Source organism: Chelmon rostratus, chromosome 23, assembly GCF_017976325.1.
Source record: "Chelmon rostratus isolate fCheRos1 chromosome 23, fCheRos1.pri, whole genome shotgun sequence".
NCBI lineage: Eukaryota > Metazoa > Chordata > Actinopteri > Chaetodontiformes > Chaetodontidae > Chelmon > Chelmon rostratus.
This window is the reverse complement of record NC_055680.1, coordinates 10723232-10744992: the sequence shown is the minus strand read 5'-3', so window position 1 is coordinate 10744992 and position 21761 is coordinate 10723232. Positions and strand designations below refer to the sequence as shown.

The 21761-nt window shown below is 42.1% G+C and overlaps 3 protein-coding genes across 5 annotated transcripts; all 3 read right to left on the bottom strand.

Moving 5' to 3' along the window:
• Nucleotides 1-277: 277 nt before the first annotated feature.
• On the bottom strand, nt 278-4454 carry LOC121626823 (natural killer cells antigen CD94-like). The gene is made up of 6 exons (XM_041965511.1): nt 4360-4454; nt 4039-4140; nt 3331-3444; nt 3098-3258; nt 2364-2488; nt 278-556 (listed from the first exon to the last, which is right to left on the bottom strand). The coding sequence occupies exons 1-6, from the start codon at nt 4406-4408 to the stop codon at nt 439-441; spliced, it is 669 nt and encodes a 222-aa protein (XP_041821445.1). The 5' UTR covers nt 4409-4454; the 3' UTR covers nt 278-438.
• Nucleotides 4455-4496: 42 nt separating this feature from the next.
• Nucleotides 4497-12106, bottom strand: LOC121626244 (receptor-type tyrosine-protein phosphatase eta). 3 transcript variants are annotated; one of them, XM_041964608.1, is made up of 12 exons: nt 12070-12106; nt 11852-11960; nt 10911-10999; nt 10289-10820; nt 9598-9843; nt 8463-8705; nt 8036-8159; nt 7326-7465; nt 6916-7188; nt 6241-6507; nt 5900-5997; nt 4497-5674 (listed from the first exon to the last, which is right to left on the bottom strand). In XM_041964608.1, the coding sequence occupies exons 2-12, from the start codon at nt 11922-11924 to the stop codon at nt 5600-5602; spliced, it is 2160 nt and encodes a 719-aa protein (XP_041820542.1). In that variant the 5' UTR covers nt 11925-11960; nt 12070-12106; the 3' UTR covers nt 4497-5599. The 3 variants fall into 3 exon arrangements, with proteins under 3 accessions (XP_041820542.1, XP_041820541.1, XP_041820544.1); XM_041964607.1 differs by having other exon boundaries at nt 11852-11965; nt 12070-12099; XM_041964610.1 differs by having other exon boundaries at nt 6312-6507; nt 11852-11965; nt 12070-12099.
• Nucleotides 12107-12327: 221 nt separating this feature from the next.
• On the bottom strand, nt 12328-18960 carry tp53 (tumor protein p53). Its single transcript, XM_041964611.1, is given in 11 exon segments — nt 12328-13657; nt 14554-14624; nt 14716-14807; nt 14891-15015; nt 15268-15377; nt 15718-15830; nt 15969-16143; nt 17357-17530; nt 17613-17715; nt 17808-17954; nt 18870-18960. Coding segments are annotated over 10 exon segments (1143 nt in total). The 5' UTR covers nt 17897-17954; nt 18870-18960; the 3' UTR covers nt 12328-13566.
• Between the last annotated feature and the right edge of the window lie 2801 nt (nt 18961-21761).

Genomic DNA, 21761 nt, shown 5'->3' with positions numbered 1-21761 from the left:
TTCTTTGACATATCTGCTTCTACTTTAGTATCTGAGTACTTTTTACACCGCTGGACAATCTGAGTCAATGTTTTACCTCAATAGTAGAAAGTCTGAACAGAGATAGAGACGAGGACAAATACTCAGCTCCATCAGAAAGCTAACAGATGCATCTGAGCCTAGCAATTTACAGAAAAAATTACATTTCTGCAGAGAAATAAGTGAAATACAAACTTTGAAAACACAATTTTGAGTAAATCTAAAAATATTTATTAAAAAATTTTATATTAAATGGAACCACACTTTGCACATTTGCATGATAAAGTGAAGCTGAAGGCAACTTGTTAAATTCCGCAACAACATCCAAATGTTTGGTATAAAAGCAGGTGACAAGGATCAGACTTTCGGCATCACGTTGTGCATGAAGACAGAAGTGTGTGTAGCTGCGAGTGCTGCCTGTCAGGAGTCTCTCTTACACACCCAGGGTCCATAATCCTCACAGCTGTTAGCGAAGAGGCTCCCACCTGCCCGCAGGTCTGCACAGTCCCTGTGATCAGCATCCCACTGCACCGTCAGCCTGCAACACACACACACACACACACACACACACACACACACACACACACACACGCGCACAGGCAGGTTAATTTAAACACAAGATACTTGTGCTCAAAAAGAGGATTCATTCTCAGTGAAGAACCTTGGAGCTCTAATCTGCCTCTATACCTGCCAAAGAGCAGTGATTCCTAACACGTCTCAGGGGGTCATCAGGTGGAAACCTCCCTTCAACAGTGTTTCGCCTACTTAGTCCCACTACACCTCCAGGAGGTTAGGCAGTGAACTCCGGCGTCCCAGAGTCACCCCCCCTAGTGCCAGTTCACACTGCTCCTACACAATCCAAACAGCACCGCCACGTTCAACTGACCCAGAGATGCTCCAGGTAGTGGCCAGTACCGATGCTACCATTTAACTATTGCTAATGCTAATGCTAACCGCTAGGAAGAACAGAAGAAGACAATACAGTTCCGATGCTACCATTTAGCTAATGTTACGTGCTAACCGCTACCTGCTAAGAGGAACAGAAGAAGACAATAAAGCTAGATTCACCTATACTGTTAATGTTAATTGCTAGCTACCAATACTAACTGCTAAGATACTATCGTACTCTCATCGCTTTAGCTATTGTTAGCTGCTACAATGCTACCACAGGCCTAGATGCCACATGTAACTGCTGATTGCCACACTACCATCATCTACCCCTGCCTCTCACCAACTGCACCAAGAAAAAGCGGGGTGGGAATACAAACCCTGGTTCGGGTAGGGGATGGAAAATAAAGAGGTAGAGTCAAAAGATGAAAGTAGGGATTGGATACAGACCCTTGTTCGGGTAGGGGGTGGAAAATTTAGAGGGTGCTGAAGGTGGAGGCCTAAACCACAGACTAGATTTAACAGCCTCTTCTAACATTTCCTTCAAGAAGCAGCAAACCCTACCATTTCCTTCAAAAAGCAAACAGAGCAGGAAAACAAACCCTAACATTTCCTTCAAGAAGCAAACAAAACAGGAAAACAACCAAAAAGATCAAAAAACAAGCCAACTCTGTATCTTACCACGCAAACTCACCTGAACAGGCCGCATGGTCCCAAAGAGAGACTCTAGCTGGCCACACCCCCACCTTATCTAAACTTCCTGGTTCTCTTCCTATTGGCAGCGCGAGAAGATGGGGCGGGGAAAGCAGAGCAGAGGAGAGGTGTCTTGTTCAGACTTTAACCTCTTCTCTTGCCGGGTTAGGCATGCATGTCCTCTGCCCCCTCCCCCCTTCCTCACTGTCCCTATTTCACCCCCCAACTACTATTATTTCTCCTGATCCATATCCACTGACTAGACCTAGCAGCCTCATCTGACATCTCCCTCACTGTCTTTCTTAAATTTTGCCCATGCACTCCCAGCTCCCTCAACGGTGATATAAGACGACAGCTGACAACATTTCAGCATTTTAATCCGAATAAAAGTGCAAGCATCACCTGAAGAATTTCTCAGTAAACTTTTTTGAAAGTCTAACTGGAAGTTGCTTATTTATTATTGCTGACTTGGCTGCAGATGGAAACGATGGACAGATGATTTACATGAATCCTCTAGAATAAATTTTGTGACTGTTTGTGACTGAACACAACTACATGCCTTGTTTCATCACACTTTGAGCCAGAGTAAGGTGCATGTTGCCAACATGATGCCTGGTTAAAGGAGAAAAAAGCAGGATAACAGTTCACCTGCGCTGCTGTGAGCTGTGTGCAGGAGAACCTTCTTTACCTGCTGTCGCCTTTGTGCTCAGGTGTTCCACATTTCTCGATTTTATCCCGCATTTGAGAAAAGTTTGCAGACTTACGGCATGTAGTGCTGGACGTCTCTCCTGTCCCCCCACAGCCACAGACCCTCCTGCTCTACGTCCGTCAGCCCCAGCCACAGAAAGGGAAACTGAGGGAACTTCCTCATCACACCTTGGATGAAATCCTGAGGGGGAAGCAACACGTGGACGACTTTACAGCTGCAATAACTGCTGCCTAATGTTTTCTGTTATTTGTTTAGTTAGTTTGCATGATTGATTTTATAAAATATAATGTTTTTGTTATAAAATCTAAATTAATCAGCATTGTTTGAATATTTCTTCTTGTAAAAAGACCCACGGTTCCAGCAAATATGAAGATTTGCTGCATTTCTTTTAAATTATTCATATTATTTGAAGTTGTTTGTAATAATAAAGACTTTCTTCAGCCTCTTAGTTGGACAAATTAAGCATTGTGAAGGTGTCACATTGGACTCTTTGTGACAACATTTCTCACTGTTTTCTGAATTTTTACAATTCAAATCGATTAATAGAGAAAATAGTGAGCAGATGAACTTGTAATGGGGTATTTTCACAGTGTGAAGGGATCTGAATCCCTCCTCCACCACAGTGCAGAGGTCCTGTAGATGAATCTATATCTCTGTGAGTCAGTGTGAACATTTCAATCAAATACAGTGCTCATTCATCTAGTCTTGGACTCCACTAAGGTGGTGTTTACTACAGCTGAGGAGCCTCGGACATGGTGTTTCCATTTAATCAAAGTGCCTCAAAGTTACCATCTCTGCAGCGTCTTTGATTACAGCCAGGCTGCTGTCGTGTTGCTGGCAGAACTCTGCGCTCTCATTCCACCGCCGGTTTTCCTGCAGTCCCACTGAGAAGAAGTAGCAGCGACTCCTCCACCACAGCCAGCCGCCCGGACACAAGCTGCACCTGGAGTCTGCAGCAGAGGGACGCTGGTGTCAAGCACAGTTCGAGGCGGCGTATGTTTGAGATCAGGAATGTGACAGACCTTGAGTGACAGCGTGCAGCATCAGGTTCAGGTCGTGCTGCTCTTTGTGGCACCTCTGCAGTCGCTCCATCAGCTCCTGCGCAGAAGCTTCGGAGGGCTGATCCACTTCTGGAGCTGCCGTCCATGTGACAGATGACACATGAATTTATACTAATGAACAGGAAGTGGAACTGAGGGCATACCTTGATGTGAGTTACAATTTATTTAACACACAAAACAAATGATAAGCCGTTTTTCTGGTTAATTAGACTTCTGCTTGGGTTTAGTTAGACCTGTTTCTCTGCAGGCATTTTGACTGCAGTGTAAGGGCAAATTAACACTGATATAACATTAACATTGACTGTCTCTGTTCTGTTCAGCTAAGTCATGACAGTGTGACAGGGAAGCAGCATGAACGATAGCAGGACCCTGAAACTGAAGCAGCTAAGTGGAATCCAGCCATCATTCATTTATTATTGATATATTTGTGCTTTAATTTGCTCTGTCATGCCAAAACGAAATGCTAACACAGACATGACAAATTAAATGCTAACAGTTAATAAACATCAACATGAGACAAAAAACACTGAAATAATGAATAAAGATTTTTTAAAGATTATTTGTTTTTGCTCAGGTTTCAGTTAGGGGAGGGAGCCGTGTTTATGTAAACATGTATAGCTAACATACACAAAATGTACTACCTTGTACTTATCTTATTTGTACACTCACCAAGTACGACCAAATGCAAAAGAAGTCCCATAAGCAGGATTGTTGTTGCCACAGCAACAGCCACTCCAGCCATCAGCTGACGTGCCTGACAGCATCTTGCATCTATAGTGGTGAAAAAAAAAGTCAAAAATCATGAACAAACAGGTTTTTTTTTTAAATATCATTTTCAGCATCATCCTGCAACATCAGGCGACGTCTGTGGGGTGAAACACTGACATGAACTCAGTATTTTGAAAGCTCTTTATTTGATTTTCGGTCAGACCCTTTGTATAAAAGCATTACTGGCACTAGCTGTGGTGTGAGATGCTCTTTCTGACTGACCTGCAGGTGTTTCGCCCTCAGCATCACCCTCCTGGTCTCTCATGTCCATGCAGCTCTTTGGTGCTCTTTGTCCTTTTTGCTCGAGCTGTTCCACGTGCTCGTCTGCTCACATTTACACCTTGCAGGCGTTGGGCCGAACGGGGTGCGACCACTCCGCCCCTTCCTCATATTACAGACGTTCTCTCTAAAATAAAGTTCAACAGAGGAAGCTGGCAGGGTGCGCAGAGTACCAGCAGCATGCGCAGTCACTATTTATAACAGCACCATCTTGGGCCCCTGGAGGTGTTTTGTGTGCTGATGAACAGCCCAAACCTCCTGCGACAGCTTTGTCGTCAGTTTATCTGCTGAACTGATCTCATCTATCTGCTGCCTATCTGTTGATTATCTTCTCATTATCAAACAAAGCCATCAGGTCAAGGTGATTCGCACTTTCGTCTGTAGTCAGGTTTGTTTGTTGTGCATAAAAGATGCAAAAATGTGCCTTTAACTGTTGGAAATGGGACGAGTGTGCGACTTCCCTGTTTTGCATGTGTTCTGCTCTTCTTGTGAATTGAAGCTCGCTGAAGCTGAGAGTTGAATGTGCTACTTGTTCCCTAATATCTGTTCTAATGGATCAAATTGGAACAAAAAATAAATAAATAAAAGAGGAGGAGTATGCACTGCTATTATTTATTTAACCATAGTTGATTACACATATTGTCTTATTTGCAACAAAGTGCACGGAGGAAGCACTAAAGTTGGAGTTCACCTTGCACAGACATTGTTATCAGTACATATTCATGCACACATATTCTATTCAGTAAAGGCTTTAAATAAGGTCGCTGTGATGAGCAGCTGGGAAAACTTTTTGGAAGACAAGACTAAAAATAAATGAAATTTTAATTAATTATGTCATAATTTTATCTGAGTTTCATAATAATTTATGATAATAATTTGGATTCATTATTATTTTAATCATGACTTGGAAATGGGCCATAGATTTTGCACTTTTAGATCATGAAAATTCCGAATACTAAAGACTGACTGTGAGTGCACATTACAAGAATCAAAACCAGATTTAAAATCACAAAACACCAAACTATAATTTCTTAATTCTTGTGATTTAACTGACTAGCAGTGCGATGCAAAAGCTTTTCACGTTATAACGTTTCCAAAAAAAACCAAGACAGAGATCTGTCTAAAACACCTTCACCAATTCTAATCAAATTCAATCAAATTCTTAAAAAAGTGTTTCTCTTCTTTAGTTTTCAGTTTCTTGTTCCTTGAGCTCCCAGAAAATACCATCTCTCAGCAGCTCTTTGAAATGGTCCTGCAACTGCGACAAAACACAGGAAAACACAGGAAGCTATTACTTGACATGAATTTTTAAACCAACTTTATTTATAAAACACAAAACCAAGCAGCAAATTATTACTGCACATGTCCCATTTTATTCTATTCTAGTCAAGAAGAATATTTTGTAGAATGAAAACAGCACCTTTTGCTTAAGTTTACGCCTCAAATCCTGGATTTTTTTCTTTTCATGTGGTGACCAACATACCTGAATAAATATATGTTCCCTTGTGGTGTTTTTTTCACAGAGGAGAGGTTCTGCCGAAGAGCACAACATGGACAGACTGACTTCCCTTTTCTCTGCAGCTGAGGGACAAACAGAAACTGTGTAAACAGGGAGCGAGAACAAGGTTCATGCTGTTAAATTTGCATGTGGAAGAATAAATGATGTCCACTGTGGTCACACGCTGTCAGCGGTTACGTCCAAGCAGCAACGACAGAGTTTCTGCAGCATTCAGTGAAATTAAAGGATTTAAAAGACCTTTTTAATCCCACATACAATGCAATTTAACACATTTTCTGCAGTCACAATCGGTCTGAGAGTCTCACCTGTGAAATGTGACACATTTAATGGAGGACTCGACATGCCGTTCACCTCTGTCCGCACCTCAAACTCGTACCTGGTCCCAGACACCAAGCCACGGAACGTGTGGTTGGTTCTGTTATCCACTAAGACAGAGCTGCTGTGGCCCCAGAAGCTGGAGCTGATTTTGACAGAGTAGTTGACTGCTGCGGTGTTGGCAGGGGCCTCCCACTGCAGCGTGATGTATTTTTTACCAAAGGAGATGACTGTGCCGTCAGTGGGCATCGAAGGCACTGGGGGGAAAAAAGGAAGGGTGGCGATTTATGTGATAATCCTGCAGTCAGAGACTTTCATCATAAATGTTTAATTTACTCAACTGGCAAAACATGGATGACTTTTATTGTGAAGCAATCAAAAGAAATGTATGTCACAGAGACTAGTGCTGAAATTGGTCCTCAAAAATTACAGTTTTGAATATTGCAGGACCAGAAGAAGAAGCAGCTGTTCTCCATCTTGAACATGGCGAGAACAAAGGCTGATTATTGACTGACTCCTTCATTTAAACAGCATGAGTTTGTTTGGCTGCACTGTAAACAGATGCACCGGCTGCTCCTTTGTCTCTTATTTCCGACAGAGTAGCTGATCAAGGAGCGTTTGCACACACAAACGAGGAAATTACAGCAGGGGCAAAAGGCACTCACAGGTGAAGCTGGAGCTCTCCACCGGCGGGCCTTTGAGATGTCCGTTAACCATGTAGACGATCACCGTGTAATTGGCTGAAGACTTCAGTCCATCAAAGTGCTTCTTCGGCTCTGCTAGCTTGTCTGCTGTTTCTACAATTTTGCCACCCAGCTGGAGCTCGATGGTGAAAAATGTTAAATTACCGTCAGGTTTAGGGTTGTGGTTGGGGCTCCAGGTGGCATTGAGGGAGTCATGCGTCGTGGTCAAAGTCAGGTTTGAAATCGGTCCAGGAGCTATGTAGGAGTCACAAATACAGATCAATGACATTCAACACGGCAGGAAAGAGTTTTTGTTCTGTTTGTGTGAATTGTGGATTTCTCTAATAACCAACAACCAGCAGCCAACAGCAAAAGCATTAGTCCAGAGTTACCAGTGTAGCTGACCACGGTCACGTTGTCTCCCTCCAGAGTGCCGTTGGCCAGCGCCGTCACGCTGCAGGTTATCCTGGTGGCCATCGGCAGACGCGCTACACGCACTTTTGTTCGGTTCACCACTTCATCAAACAATACTCTGTCAGGAAGGGAAAGCAAGAAAGGAAGTTACCTGATTCAACACGCTGCTGGCAGAGGCACCTGCGCACCTCCATGGTTGTTAGAAATCCAAAGATAATACAAGTTTTTGTAGTTTGGGATTCCTGTTCTTATGTGGCAACATCGCTAAAATTCAGACAATTCAACAGCCTGATGAGGATGGAAACACGAGCAATCAGTTGATCAGGTTTTAAGCAAACCCAAAGTTAGATGCAAAACAAACGAGAAAATTAGCCATCAGAATTTCTAGAATGACTCCCTGGTTCAACTTTGACCTGCTGCAGGCGTTCGTCTGTGCAACGAGGGATTGATACAAACGCTTCAGGTGTGCTCACCTTCAGTTTTATCGAGGAATAAAGTGGGATTGAACAAATTCACAATCACATTTACCACCTGGCCAGTCAAAATGATCAAAGCGCGAATCAAGAGTCTGGTGCTAAGCTTCCAGACGTGGACGCAGGGTGCATAAAAAGACAACGTGGCGCGAAAGCAAAAGTCAGGGGATCAGCACAGCACATTCCTCCTCATTCATCTATCCACAAATGCATACTCATCACTGTCGTTCATAGCCGCCACCCTGAAGCCTGTGGTGTTTCCTTCGGGCGGCAGCCAGTTCAGCTTCAGAGAGCTGGTTGTAAAATCAGACGCCGTCAGGTCGGACACTCTCCCGGGCTCTGAAAGAGACAACAGAAGGACAAAATATGACACAGTCAGTTTATTACGAATTACAATCCCACAGGTGTCAGATGTGGCTTGAATTTTACACCATGTGAGCAAGAAATAACCAGCTCTAAACCGCTTTCATGCAGTGCACTTCCTGTTGAAATCCTGTCCCAAATAAAGGGTCAAAAACATGTCTAAATCTAAAAAAAAGCCTGTAGAGAAAAGTGCACCAGCTGTAGCTCGCTTAGCTGCATCAGTCCTGTCAGGCATTATAATGCTTTTATCATGAAGGCCTGTATGTGACATGAACTCACTGGTGTATGCTGTGATGACGGATCCTTCACTCAAGTTGTTCTCAACTCCTGAGAGGATGGTGAAGGCGTAAAGGTTTCCAGGCGTCAACCTGCCGACCTCGATGCCCTCTGTGAGGCTTCTGAAGTGCCGATCCTGGACCTCAATAAGATAGAAATGCACGTTTCCGGCTGGTTTGCTCCAGCTCAGGGAGACAGACGTTTCTGTCACCTTGGCGACTGTGAGGTTTTCAACTTTGCGGGGTGCTGGAAACAAAAGACAGATATAATCAAGAGAAATCGATCGTAAAAAGACGCAGCAGGATGCAACAGGATTTGGTTTACTAGTCAAAGTCAAAGTCAAAGTCAGCTTTATTATCAATTCTGCAGTATGTACAGGACAAACAGAGAATCGAAATTGCGTTACTCTTCAACCCTTTGTGACAGGACATATATTAGAAAAGAGATAAATAAGAAAACTGTACAATCTAAATAAAAACTGTACAAACTAAGTAAGTAAAAACTGTACAATCTAGATAAAAACTGTACAAACTAAGTAAAAATTGTACAAACTAAACAATGAAACATTGAGAATGTAATAGTGCAAATGTAAACGGTAGTGCAAAAAGAATTAGCTTAACAACTGGTGGGGTTAGCTTAACAACTGGTGGAACTATGAACAGTGATCATCAAGGTCCTCTTAGAGAAGGAAAAGACAGGTTTAAGATAAAAGGAGACATGAAGTCCAGGTGAAAATCTGCTTAAATGAATCTGTATCTTTTAAAGGATCTGTGTATTATTTGCAGAAAATGTGTAAAAACTGAAACTAACAGGGCTTAAATATGACCCTCTTGACTTTTAGCCACAACAGGTTAGCTAGTGTTCCTTTGATGTAAATAGATTTCCGACTGTTGTGAATGATATGATAGCATAATAACAATAACTAATTCATTTATTTCACCCTCCTTTTTGTGATTTAACAATCCAGGGGAAGGAGGTGTAGATGGAGGCCAATGCTCCTCCACAGCTCCACGTCGCCGAGGGATTTGATCAAATCCCCGTCCAAATAATAAGCTGCCCACATACGGAGGATGAAGACTGAAAAAAAAATTGTAAATGAATCTAAATAACAGCATTATTTTTACGCAGACAGACTCACTGGTGTAGAACATGACCTTCTGCGAGTGGAGGTCTCTGTCACACTTCACGGGGACCACCTGGACTGAGTATTTGGTGCCCGCCGTCAGGTTGACGAGGTCATAGGCCAAATCAGTCAGATTTTCCGTCAGGTTTTTGTCGCCCCTGACCTCCAAGCGGTAATCGCTGACGTTAGGGCCGGGCCTCCATGTGAGGCCGGCGCTGCTGGTAGTCACGTTGGTCACGCTGGCTTTGCTTAAGAAACGTTCTGGAAAGAAGATGAAGATCGTGAATTGGCACAGAAACTGGGAGAAAGGGTGCACAGACGGGGAGTGTTATCCTCAATAAACCAGAGTGCATATTGGACTATATGTGGTTGGACAAATCTTGTAAAAATGCATCAGCTCTCACATAATAATTCCCCATATTTAACAGAGCAAAGGACGTTTATGCATATTTTTTTTAATTTTTTTTGGCAGGGTGAAAACTGAAAAGCTTTTGATCACATTTTTTTTTTACCATTTTACCAAAAGGGTTTTGCACCGCTTCTTCCATATGTCCAACACAAATCTGCGTGGGATGCTGCATTCTATGGCACAAAATATGCTTTTCTTGCAAGGAAATATAGCCATAAATGTAAGGACCTATCATGTCAATTCTATGGATGTTTTTACCTTCATACCTTCAACAAAAAGGCTTTAAATGAGTCGTACCTTCATAGCATATAAAAGGCAGGTGTTCCGAACAGGTCTTTTCCACCCAGGCCCCAAAGCTGAGCATGGCCACACAGGAGTCTTCAATATACCTCTCATCAGTGTCAACCAGCGACTGCCCACATGCTGCTTCCACTGACGGCAGCCTGGTCGTCATGGGCGCGGCCGCGGTGGATACTGAGGTGTTTGTCAGTCTACCAGAACTTGTCACGTCTTCGGTTGTGAATCCTCCCGGCCCGCTAAAGCTCGTCACATTTGCTGTTCCTAATTCTGTGAACCCGGTGGAGTTGGTCATTGCCGGGCAGGAGCAGGAGCAGCTGCAGCAGCCTCTGGTGGAGTTGACCACGGGCCAGCCGGGGTACCAGTTCTGAAAGGTGAGGGGATCCCCGTTGGCCCAGTGGGACCAGAGCACACTGGAGTTGCCGGAGGAGTGGGGGTTCTTGCGGAGGCCGACCCAGTGCTCAGAGGTGAGCTTCTTGGCGATGGCTTGGATGTTTTCAGGAGTCAGCGTCACCAGATCTTTGAAACACTCCTGACGGGACATTCAACACAAACATTGGTCTCAGTGACTAAAGATCGCAGCCTCCTCAGTGTTTTCACACAGTCCGGCTGCGTGTCGTACCTGGCAGTGTTCCCTGGCCTCGTCCCAGGTGAGGGGCTTCGACTGAGTGAAGAAGTCCTGCTCTGCAGCGCTGCAGGCCAACGTCAGAGCTGAGGAGAAACACTGAGGCTGGTTGACACAGGTTTCGAGCAGGGATGCACCGATCAGATCTTTAAATATGCGTGTTTTGTCCAACCAAATGATCAAAAATCTTTATTTATTGTGATTTTGTAAAATGAAAAACAACAAATCCTCACATTTGAGAGGCAGGATGAGAGCACATTGACTGACGCAATAAATAAAAGATCTAAATAACTGCAGATTCTGTTAATGAAGTCATCATTTTGGCTGTTAACCTGGCAAGCCGTTATTATTTTCTCTAATAATTTCAACATCTGAACAAATGCCTGCTGTTATAGACTATACTTAAGGTCTATATTCTCAGGAGTATACTAACAGTGAACATTTGTTTGGTTTTCAGGCATATTTTAGATACAGCTGCAAGGAGCTTCAGATCAGGTCATTACTTTTTGAATTGTCAATGGATCATTTTAAAAGCAAAGTTATTTTTCATTGAAAGCCGCATTCATAAACCGTCAGTTAGCTGTGATGGGCCCCAGATCCTCACTTATGGACACTTAATGAATTGATCATTTTGAGTAAGGGCCTCATATTCTCACGGTGCTAAATTGATGAGTTAATTGGCAGAAAATGAACAATTAATTATTGATCCATCAAAAATGTCAAGTTTTGTCTTCTTTTAGAGGAATTCATCACTGTAAACTGAATTTTAAAAAAGTAGGAATACATTGCTCTGTAATATTTCTATGGCTTAACTACTTGAAAAAATAATTGGCAGATTAGTAGATAATCATCAGGTGCATCTCAAACTCAATTATTTTGTCACTATAAATGCTGCATAAAGGTTACAGATGAAAACCACTGAGGAAAAACATACTCACCCCAAGAAATTAAAACACAGACTTTAACCTTGACAGAGAACCTTCCCATGTTGAGACTCCCGTGGATCCTCATTTCAGAGAGGCTTCATGAAATCACTCCAGAGTACAGCTACTCTAAAATTGCATTTCACAAAAGTAGCAAGCAAATAAACTACAATTACATTTACTTGAGTGAAATTTAATAGAGTTTAACTAGTACTGTAGGTCTCACTACTCACCCAGACTACAGATGCATCCTGTGACCTGAACTCTCTCCATAAAAACACCTGCTAACAGCAACAGGTAATAAACTGCCCATTTCACTGGCAAACACAAGGCCCCATTCAACTCAGGCCAGAATATCTGTCATTGCTGCTGGTTTTGCATCAAACTTCCAAACATGCAAAGTACTTATATGAAAACAGGGGAGTGATATAAGGGATCATAGTGCAACCAGCAGGAGGCAGAGATGCAAAGACAGAAAACATTTACGTGTGTCGTGTAACAGAATACAGGAGCACTACGCGTTTATTTTGGCTTCAAGCTTTGAGTTACAAAATTCAAATTAGTACAAAAAGAAGGCATGAAAAAACAATGACACTGAACAATGTTGAAAGATAAACCTCTTATATAAAACTAAATTCCCAAAATAACGTATAAAGATACAGAAACAAAACAAAGAAATGCCTTTAAGTATGCTTTTGGCAGTGTTAAAAAAAATGGTTGCACTGACAGCTTTGATTGGTCACATGAAAATGAAGTGCTGGGTATTTCATTAACTGTATGGTCTTGGGGGGGGGGGGGGGGGGGGGGGGGGGGGGGGGGCAACACTTTCTGCGGTCTGCTGCATATAAAAAAGTTAAAAAAATACTAAAAGCTGATTAGCTTTTGGGGTGATCCAGCCAGCCCCTCATCTACCAAATCTACTGTTAATTTTCACAAAAATCCTGACAATACATGTTCCCTGCAAGCCGAATCATCGCCATTTAAGAGTGGGGGGGCTACCATCTGTTTACAGCATCTTGTGATGGGAAAAAAAAAAAAAAAAACATGAAAAATTAATTAGAAAAAGCCCCACTGACCAAGGTCCATGCAGTCAAGCCTGTGTAGTCTTTAATCTGGCCTTACATTTGTTCAGGTGTTCTTAACATTTTTATCCCTGCGCAGCTTATCTAATGAGAGCTGGAATGAAACATTTGGGCTCCTCACAGACAGAGGAGAGTCTGCCTGGATGTAAATGTAATTGAAATTGCATGGGCTCTGGTACAGCAATACAGCAACATTACCACCAATTCAAGTTTACAAGTGTGACTTTGCACTTTTTCAAACGGATGGCAGTGACTCGTATCGTGGTATGGAATAATCACACATGTCTTCACACATGATTAAGTCCCAATCTGATATCCAGTTCATGAAAAACAAAAAGTCAAAGATCTCGGGACGGGACCTTTAAAGGCAATGGGAGCACTGAAGAGGAGGCAGGCCTGCCTACAGTATGAACTGCTCTCCCCTGTCACCTTTTCAACCTTTATTCATTGGCATAAGTAAAAAAACAGCCAGTCACTGTACAGTACTTATGGAGTAAATGGTCAGGCAGTATAGTTATCAGCTCAAGTTTTCTGGTGTATGTAGGCAGGAGGTGATTTGGGGTTCCAATGTCGAATTAAAATGTGAAATAAACCCAATGGCTTGGAGGGAAAAAGATGTTCGTTCTCATGATCAAAGCAACCAGCTTCTTATTCGCTGTCACTCCTCTCTCCTCTTTGCAGGAGTCTCTTTCCGCTGGAAGGCAGAGCAATCTCCTGTTTCACCTTGGTCTTGGTTTTGCTGTGGAAAGAAAGCAGGACAAACCCAGCGAGTGTCCAGAAATTAGGCCAATTGTGATGGACTTTTAATTTAAATGACAACACTGAAAATCAGAAAGCACTGGACTGCATATATACACAAAGGCAGTGAAATCCAAGAAAATTATTTTTAAGGTGTTCAAGAAAAGCTTTACTCAATCTTTTTTTGGGGAGCATTGAGTGCAAATGATAAGTTCTTCATTTTTTAAGTTTACTTTTTACAAGTTATTTTCCTTGAAAGTGCATTTTTCTTTCTGCCACAGCACCTGATATGATGTTGTACTTTGAAACAATAAATAGTGTTTATGATCAGGGATTGAGTCTGTCGCCTGCCAGATACAGGGGGAATGTTGGCAGTGGCAGGATAATGAGGAATAAAGGTTACATGATATATTGCATATTACTACTGTTGGGTACCGCCGACTGTTTACAATTCTTGTGTTCTACAGAGATCTAATGAGCAGCAGACAAAAAACTGAGAGGCCAACATCAGCAGCAAATGTACAAAACTCAATATTAAAAATAACTCACACAACAAACCATTACACAACTAAAAACTTGGTGGATAATTAATTCACTTGTGTTGTGATGGTCTACATCACACCATACATGGGGAAAAATATTCATGTTCTGAATGTGTAAAGCAGGTTTCACATAAATGTTAAACATGGCGACGTCTAGTGGCAGATGATCTACACAAGACGTAGCAGTGGAGTTCAAGCTAAAATCCAGTCAGAGACGACAAAACATGTTCGTGCCAATGGGGCTTTAAACTTTCAACTCCATGTTGAGACATTCTTGAAAGAATATGTTAGAAGTTTAGCCCACTGAAATGGATTCAGGCTGTTTTGATGCAAAGTTACTGGATGCACTTCTTACCTTTCTTTGTCCAGCAACTCTAGACCATCATTGATCTTCTTCAACATTTCAAAACGCTCACGACCACGAACCTGCAGGAGAAACCAAAGGTAAATTAATCAAACAGCAAGGCAAAACTCAGTAAAGATGGCCAGCTTTATAACAGCATGCATCTTAACTTACATGCAGAACAAACACGTCCTTGTCCTCCTCCTCTGCACTGGAGGCCGACTTGGACTTCTTCACAGAAGTCGTGTCAGGAACCGGGACGCTCTCTAAAGACACAAAAATGAGGTTGGCATGGAAACAGCAAGCAGGGATGGAAACAGAAACCAAAAGTAATGCGACAAAAACATACTTCGTTTTTTAGTTTGTTTTGCACCGTTCTCCTCTTTTTATTTGTTTTCCTCGTCAGTTTTACGGTCCCTGCCTGGACATGCGCAGACACGAACCTCGAAGCACCTCCGGCCCAAAACTAGTCCTCTGGGAAGGTGAAAAGTGGAAAGGGTCAAAATGTTTTCCTAGGCTGCACAAACTAACAGCAACAGTAATGCATGACTTCACTAGGACATTCTTAGCAATACCATACATGTAAGACAGACAAAAATGTTTATCAAGATATCCTGTTACATTATGTCACCCCTTCTCCTCCATATATCTCTTGACTCTATCCGCAGGAGATCCATGAAGACTCCCACTGCCCATAATGTCTGGTAAAAGAGAAAAAAGACTTACTCCGGAGTCTCGAGGGTGAGGATGGTGAGGATGGGTCTGCGATTCATGCCCCCCATGCATGAACAGTTGCACATGAAGCTCAGCAGAATGGTTGTCATCTCTGAGCCCAACTGAAACAGGAAGTGAGGACCATTTTTATTCACTGCTGGTTAGAGTGTGTACAAACAGGAGAAAAACACCAGGAACTAATTTCTGTTAAGTCTTTATAGACTCTTTTGGGTTTCCAAAATGCAGCCAATTTTTACATGTGAGCCACATTCCTGGATTACTTCATGTAGATTCAATTTTCAGGCTAATACCACGGTGACAGATAGTTGTTTGTTCATATATTCACACAGGAAATGCTTTAAGGTCACACTTGAGGAAATGTGAATGGGTGAAAATGACGGCATTTGAAAGAGTAGACATGTTCCCCCTCAGACATGTAGAGTGGGGCAGTCAGGGCAGTACCTGTGGGGGCTCGTAAGGGACAGTCACACTCTGCCTCTTTGTGTGCACATCCTCAAAGTACTGGGCTCTCTGGCTGCCCTCCACTCTGATAAGGTGGCTGCGATGTTCAGCAGCTGAATGGAAAAGAAGGTTTTAAAAAATGAAAACCATTTAAAACAGAGAACTGTGCTCATGACCAGATTCTTCTAGCAAAGACAAACATTCTTCCATGGAACATACAAGCCGATTTTTCACTAAAACACTTTGCTTACCGTCCTCATTCTGGTGATGGGGGCATCTGCGGACCACTTCAGCCATGTGCTCAGTCTTCTTATAAACCGCTGTGGCCCTGATGATGGCACCCACAGGAGGCTCCTTGCTCACTAGCACTTCAATTGGGGTGGTCTTTGCCAGCTGGCAATACAGCTTGTTAAGAAGCTCCGAAAACTGAGAGAAAGCACAGAGAGAGAGCCACACACATAATTACCTGTGGAGCAGCAGAGCTGTGAGTACATAACTGTGGACTCAAATGCCAAGCACTGGTCTGAAGTCTGTCTCTGAAAAAGGAAAAAAAAAAAAGGCGTACCATTATTAAGAATAAAAAACACTATTCTTAAAAATAAGTCTAACTAATCTTTCTTTTCCAAGAAACCAAAAACAAACTATGTTAAATTCTCCAAATAAGGAAGGCCAGATTTACCAAATTACAAAAACAACAGTTTACCTTGTGTTTGTCCGTTTTTAACCCTTTCTGTGCTGGAGGAAGACAGTGCAGGAACATGTCCCGTCATGTCAGAGCTGTGCTCTACAACCAGACTTCACCTCTCCCACAGCCACAGCACAAGTCGCAGGGGGCGGGAGATACAGGGCAGACATTCTGAACCTCAACTTAACTGGCCAACTGTGACGCGCTGCTGGGTGAGTCACCGAGGAAACATTAATACCATTGGCTCCTCAAACTTTGTGACTGACTCTAAACCATAAAATTTAGCGAATCGTCACAATGAATAAGATTCCACATGAATGCCAACATGAGAGATACGAAAGAACAGGTTTTTTTTAACATGATGCCAAGGTAAGATACTTTATTTAACCATTTATTCTAAATGTGTTCAATGTTTTACACACTGAAAAGAATTTTCTGGTCGATAAAAACTTGTGAGACTCATGGGTGAGCGTAAAACCTTTTTATTTCCAAACCTAAAGTCTGTGTCGTTAAGTTAAACTTTAATTTAGCGAAGTAAGACAATATGCAACAGGAGCAGTGTTTCTACATTAAAAAATTACACGATGGATAGAAGAAACTCAGTTGAATAGTGAACAGCGCATCAACCTGAGCAGCTGTGGAAATCCCTTTTGTTCTCCAGCGAGGGGCTCGAACAGCAAACTTCTGCTCCTTGCCATGTGTGGTTGCAGGACAATCTGTTCTAAGTCACATTTATGGACTAACACTTAAATGCTGCTAAATTCTATTAAAAATAGACACTATGTGCAGTAAGTACTAATTTGTCTCACATTGATCAGAGCGTATATAAGAAAACTATGTGGTACGTATACCGTTGGAAATGATCTGAACATTTACCAGTCTGTTAAAAATACGAAAAGTCAACAAAGAAGCAGAATTTCAAAATTCTGACAGCTTGGGCCAGGGATTACTTACAGTGGAAGTGACAGACTTGGCCGTGCCAGACTTCTGAAAGCGAAGCTGGAAGCCATATTCCCCCGGGTAGTCGGTTGTAACTGGGACGGTAGACGCTGGGGGAGTGGACATCTCCGGGGGCAGCTCAAACAGATTCTCAACAAACCCCTCAGTCAGCGCTTCCTCATTCATAAGCTTAAAGTGAGAGAAACAAGAGTGAGTGAGTGAGTAATTCAAATCAGCGTTTTTGAAGAAAGGTGTGGGTAGGTGTGCTTACCAGCATATCCATGTGTTCATGTTCCCTCCATGGTTCAGGACACACACTTTCCACGTCAGTCAACGGAGGCTGATGTGGAATGGTGGAGATGGAGGGAGTAACTCTGCAAGAAAAACAAACACGTATTGGTTAACTTTTTTTCCTTTTTCGTAAAACACATGTTAAAGTGCTATCTATTCTTAAAACACAACTTACACGCTCTCCCACAGAGCTCGAAAGGAGTCCTGGCTCAGCGGCAGGTTCTGGCTCAATGACAGGCTCTCGAGTCCTTGCTCTTCCATCATTAATTTCCCTCCTTTCACCGCTGAGAGAAAATGAGGAAGAGCCAAGATTGCAGGAGCGCTGAGGGGATCAACAGGAAGTACGAATTTGAATTAGACAGAAGTAACAACAGGATTTTTCTATCAAAATCTCCATTTGACTAGTTAATCAAGTAGTGTATGATGAATATTATGATGATTTTTTTTATTATCAATTCATCTGTCGACATTTTTGAATTCATAGATTGTTGTGTATGAAATGAAAAAAAAATTGACATATCAAATCACAATTTCCAAGAGCCAAAACTGACGTTTTGTCTGACTGTGCATCATCCAAAACAGTCGATTAAAATAAGTTAACTAAACAGAAAAAAGTACAACAAAAAAGTAGGCCTTTCGCTGTAGGAGTTGCTGACTAACGTTCAGGCCGTGTAAGTTAACGACTTCTCAAAAATAAAAACACACAAAAATGGCCCGGGATACACCAATATTTCACACATATAAGGTTTGACATGAAACCCAAACATCACTACTGACTTCACAAATTGCCCTCCAAACACAAAGCACGAAAAACCTTTCAGCCTGCTAACGCTAGCTACCGTCCATTTTCTTCCGAGCAGGAGGCCTACACAAACTGAATGAGGCTAGCTTCGTCCGACCACTTTCATAGTATTTCGTCAGATAAAACTTCACCGTATGCCAAAATGTGACTGGAAGCTAATAACTAGCAATTGTATAACAAGGATGTGCACCGCAATCACAGCGCACAACCGTCTTTGGCTTGGCTAGCGAGCTCAGAGTTAGCATAACAAGCTAATTACGTTAGCCTTACGTTTCGGAATCCGACCGACTAGCTAAACTGCCGTAAAACTTTCTTTATCGGACAAGTAAGTGGCGCCCGGCTCTTTTACTTTTACGAATGGGACGTGTGTGACCACAACGCTACCTTGTATGTCCCGCTACTGCTGATCGAGAGCGATGAGTCACCGGTGCTTACCCAGGAGAGAAGCTAGAACAGCCGAAAAAGTCAAAATATTTTGGGCCAAAAGCGAAGCACGTTGTTGTCGGGGAATCCCACAGAAAAGAGGGGGAGGGGCACCTTTATCATCCCTTAGCTGTCCGTCCAATCGCAGAGCGCCCTGCTCTCCTGACGCGTTAAAACGCTATTTCGCGAAATCCACTGCTGCATTCCCGTACCGTCGGAAATATTGGCACTCAAGAATGAATGCATAAAATAAAGTGTCAGTTTCATAGGACATGGCGGTACAATGCAATTATCCCCATCACGGTTAAGATAATACAGCTGCTAATAATAATAGCTGCTCAGTCTATAGATAATTGTTTTTTCTTTGCTTTATACTTGTTTGAAGAATAAACAACAATGTTTTGTTTATTACTGCCATAGTCAAAAACGTGAAGTTTGGGGATACAAAGAGATCAATTATTTACACCAGACTTAAACAAATAACAACCCTGCTAAAACATTTAGAGTGCATAATTTGCCATTATATATTGTTGTTCATGCTGCTGATCATTTTGATTTTTTAAGAAGGGCACAGGTTTTCTCATGTTAATGTAGACTTAGGGATTGTTTTAGAATTGGTCATTGTTGGTTTTAGACTAAACCATATGATAATAAACTTGAAATGTACTTGAGTTGATTGCGCTTTATTTTTCAGGTATAAAAGGTTCAGAGACTGGTGCTGATGTGGGCAGCCGACTGTATTACTGTATGTGATACTGGGCTGCACAAATAATGCTGACTTGACATACACAAAATGTTCAGTAACGTATGGTGCGCTAAAGAAAAACTACTGGCTTCTGCTGAGCACCTGAAGGCAACATGATGACATGAGTAACTGCAGCCTGATATTTAGGTCACACTGACATAACAGAGGGTGATTTCATTGATGGGCAATGGCCAAATTTTAAAGACGCTATTGGGTACCTGAAATGAGAAAAATATCAGCCTCTCCAGGATAATAGAAGTTCTCTCTGCGCAATCTATTAAATCTTCCATGAGGCAAAATGTATGTTGACACAATATTCTAGCCTGTGCTATGTCAATGACAGGCTGTTTTTGTACTTTTGAATGGAACAAGCATACATTCACACATTCACAACACATACAGTATGAATACTGTATATACAAATGTATATTTTGCTCTCAGGAACCTCAGTTTATCCTGAGAGTTAAAAAACAAGCATAATTACTAGTAGTGCCCAGACTGGTGAGTATATTTCAATGTGGTCCAATGATCAAGTTGAATCTCAAATTTCAATATTTTCTCATGAATTACACAGCTCAATCATGCACGATAATCAGTCGAACCATCTGACAGTAGTCATACTTCCTGTAAAGGTCACACTTGAGGAAAATGTGATGCCCATGCTTCTTTTACTCTCTAGGGAGGTCAGGGGTCAACTTTTAAGCAGTGTCAGTGGAGCAGGCAGGGCTTTACCTAAATGCTGTGGACTGTGTTTAAAACTGCACTTTAAATGTGTTAATTTCACACTTAAACACTGTTAAATGATTTCATAATCTGCCCTCACAGGCTGGATGACGTGGCCTCTCATCACCCTTGAAATGCCCCTTCGCTGATTAGATAAACTTCTACACCACTGGGGGCCGGAGCTGCAGAGAAACTCAGATCAGGACTTCGCTCAGGTGCTTGCAGCTGCATTGGCCCACTTGTGCCACGCTGCTGGTGTCTTGTCCGGAACTGGCAAGAGTCACATCCAAAGAGTTTGCACTGAATGTTGGTTCACGTCTCTCTGGGTGCATGCCGGTTATTGGTGCCACTGTGGGGTTGTTTGACCTTTGAGTGAATGTGCTAATGGTGCCAGCAAGTCCACTTTGAATTTGATCCTAGCAGCACTGGATATAGATACAATAGTGAGGTCTAACAGAACAGGACCAGGGCAGAGAGGGAAAAGAGAATTTGCATGACTGTTGCAGCAGAATGTTAAATTAACCTTATGTTGTGTTTATCTGTTTGTTTCTGCATGTTTTAAAAATTGAATTTGTTGATTAGTTTTTGTAGCTTTGCAGTGTTAACTTAAAATAATAGTCGTTATGGGAAATGCACTTATTCACTTTTTTGTTGAGGGTTAGATGAAAAGTTTGATACCACACACAAGCGGTTAATGTACGGTTAATATGAAGTTACAGTCAGCAGCTGGTTAGCTTACCTTAGCACAGAGACTGGAAATTGATGAAAACAGCTAGCCTGGCTCCGCCCAAAGGTACAAAGAATGAGAAATAGGCCTACACACAAGATATTTATACAGATTAAACACATGGGATATAATGTATTAATTAGTGAGCATAGGAGGAGGTGGTAGGTGGATTCTGTTACCTTTGGAGCCAAGTGAGCTGTTACCTCCTGTTTTCAGTCTTAATGCTAACCTAAGCTAACTGGCTGCTGCCATTAGCACGTTTCCCAAAATGTCAATCTATTCCACATGGTGGCAAAGTGTCTTGAGCAAAGTAACTCCTCACAGCAAACATCCCTCTTTGAGTTAGATTTTGGATTTCTTTTGTATTTTTCCATTTTCCACTGAAGAAAAATACTACCTCTAATACTTTAATACTTGGCTATTGGAATAAAATGGTACTTTTGCGAACTGAACGCACTTCTGCTTTTTTTCAACTTCATAAAATCATGTTTTTTAAACTGTGATTGAGTCTAATTCTGTACTGTTTATCCCACCTTTTCACTGCATTGTGTTACATGATGTTCTATTATTTTTGGAGTTGCTTGTTGATAGGCCCAGTGGTGAGACGCTTTTCACACATTAACTTAATATACATACAACATGGCATTTATACAATAACCCTCATCACTGATGTTTGTGTTGAATGTGCCCACTTAATTGCATATACTGA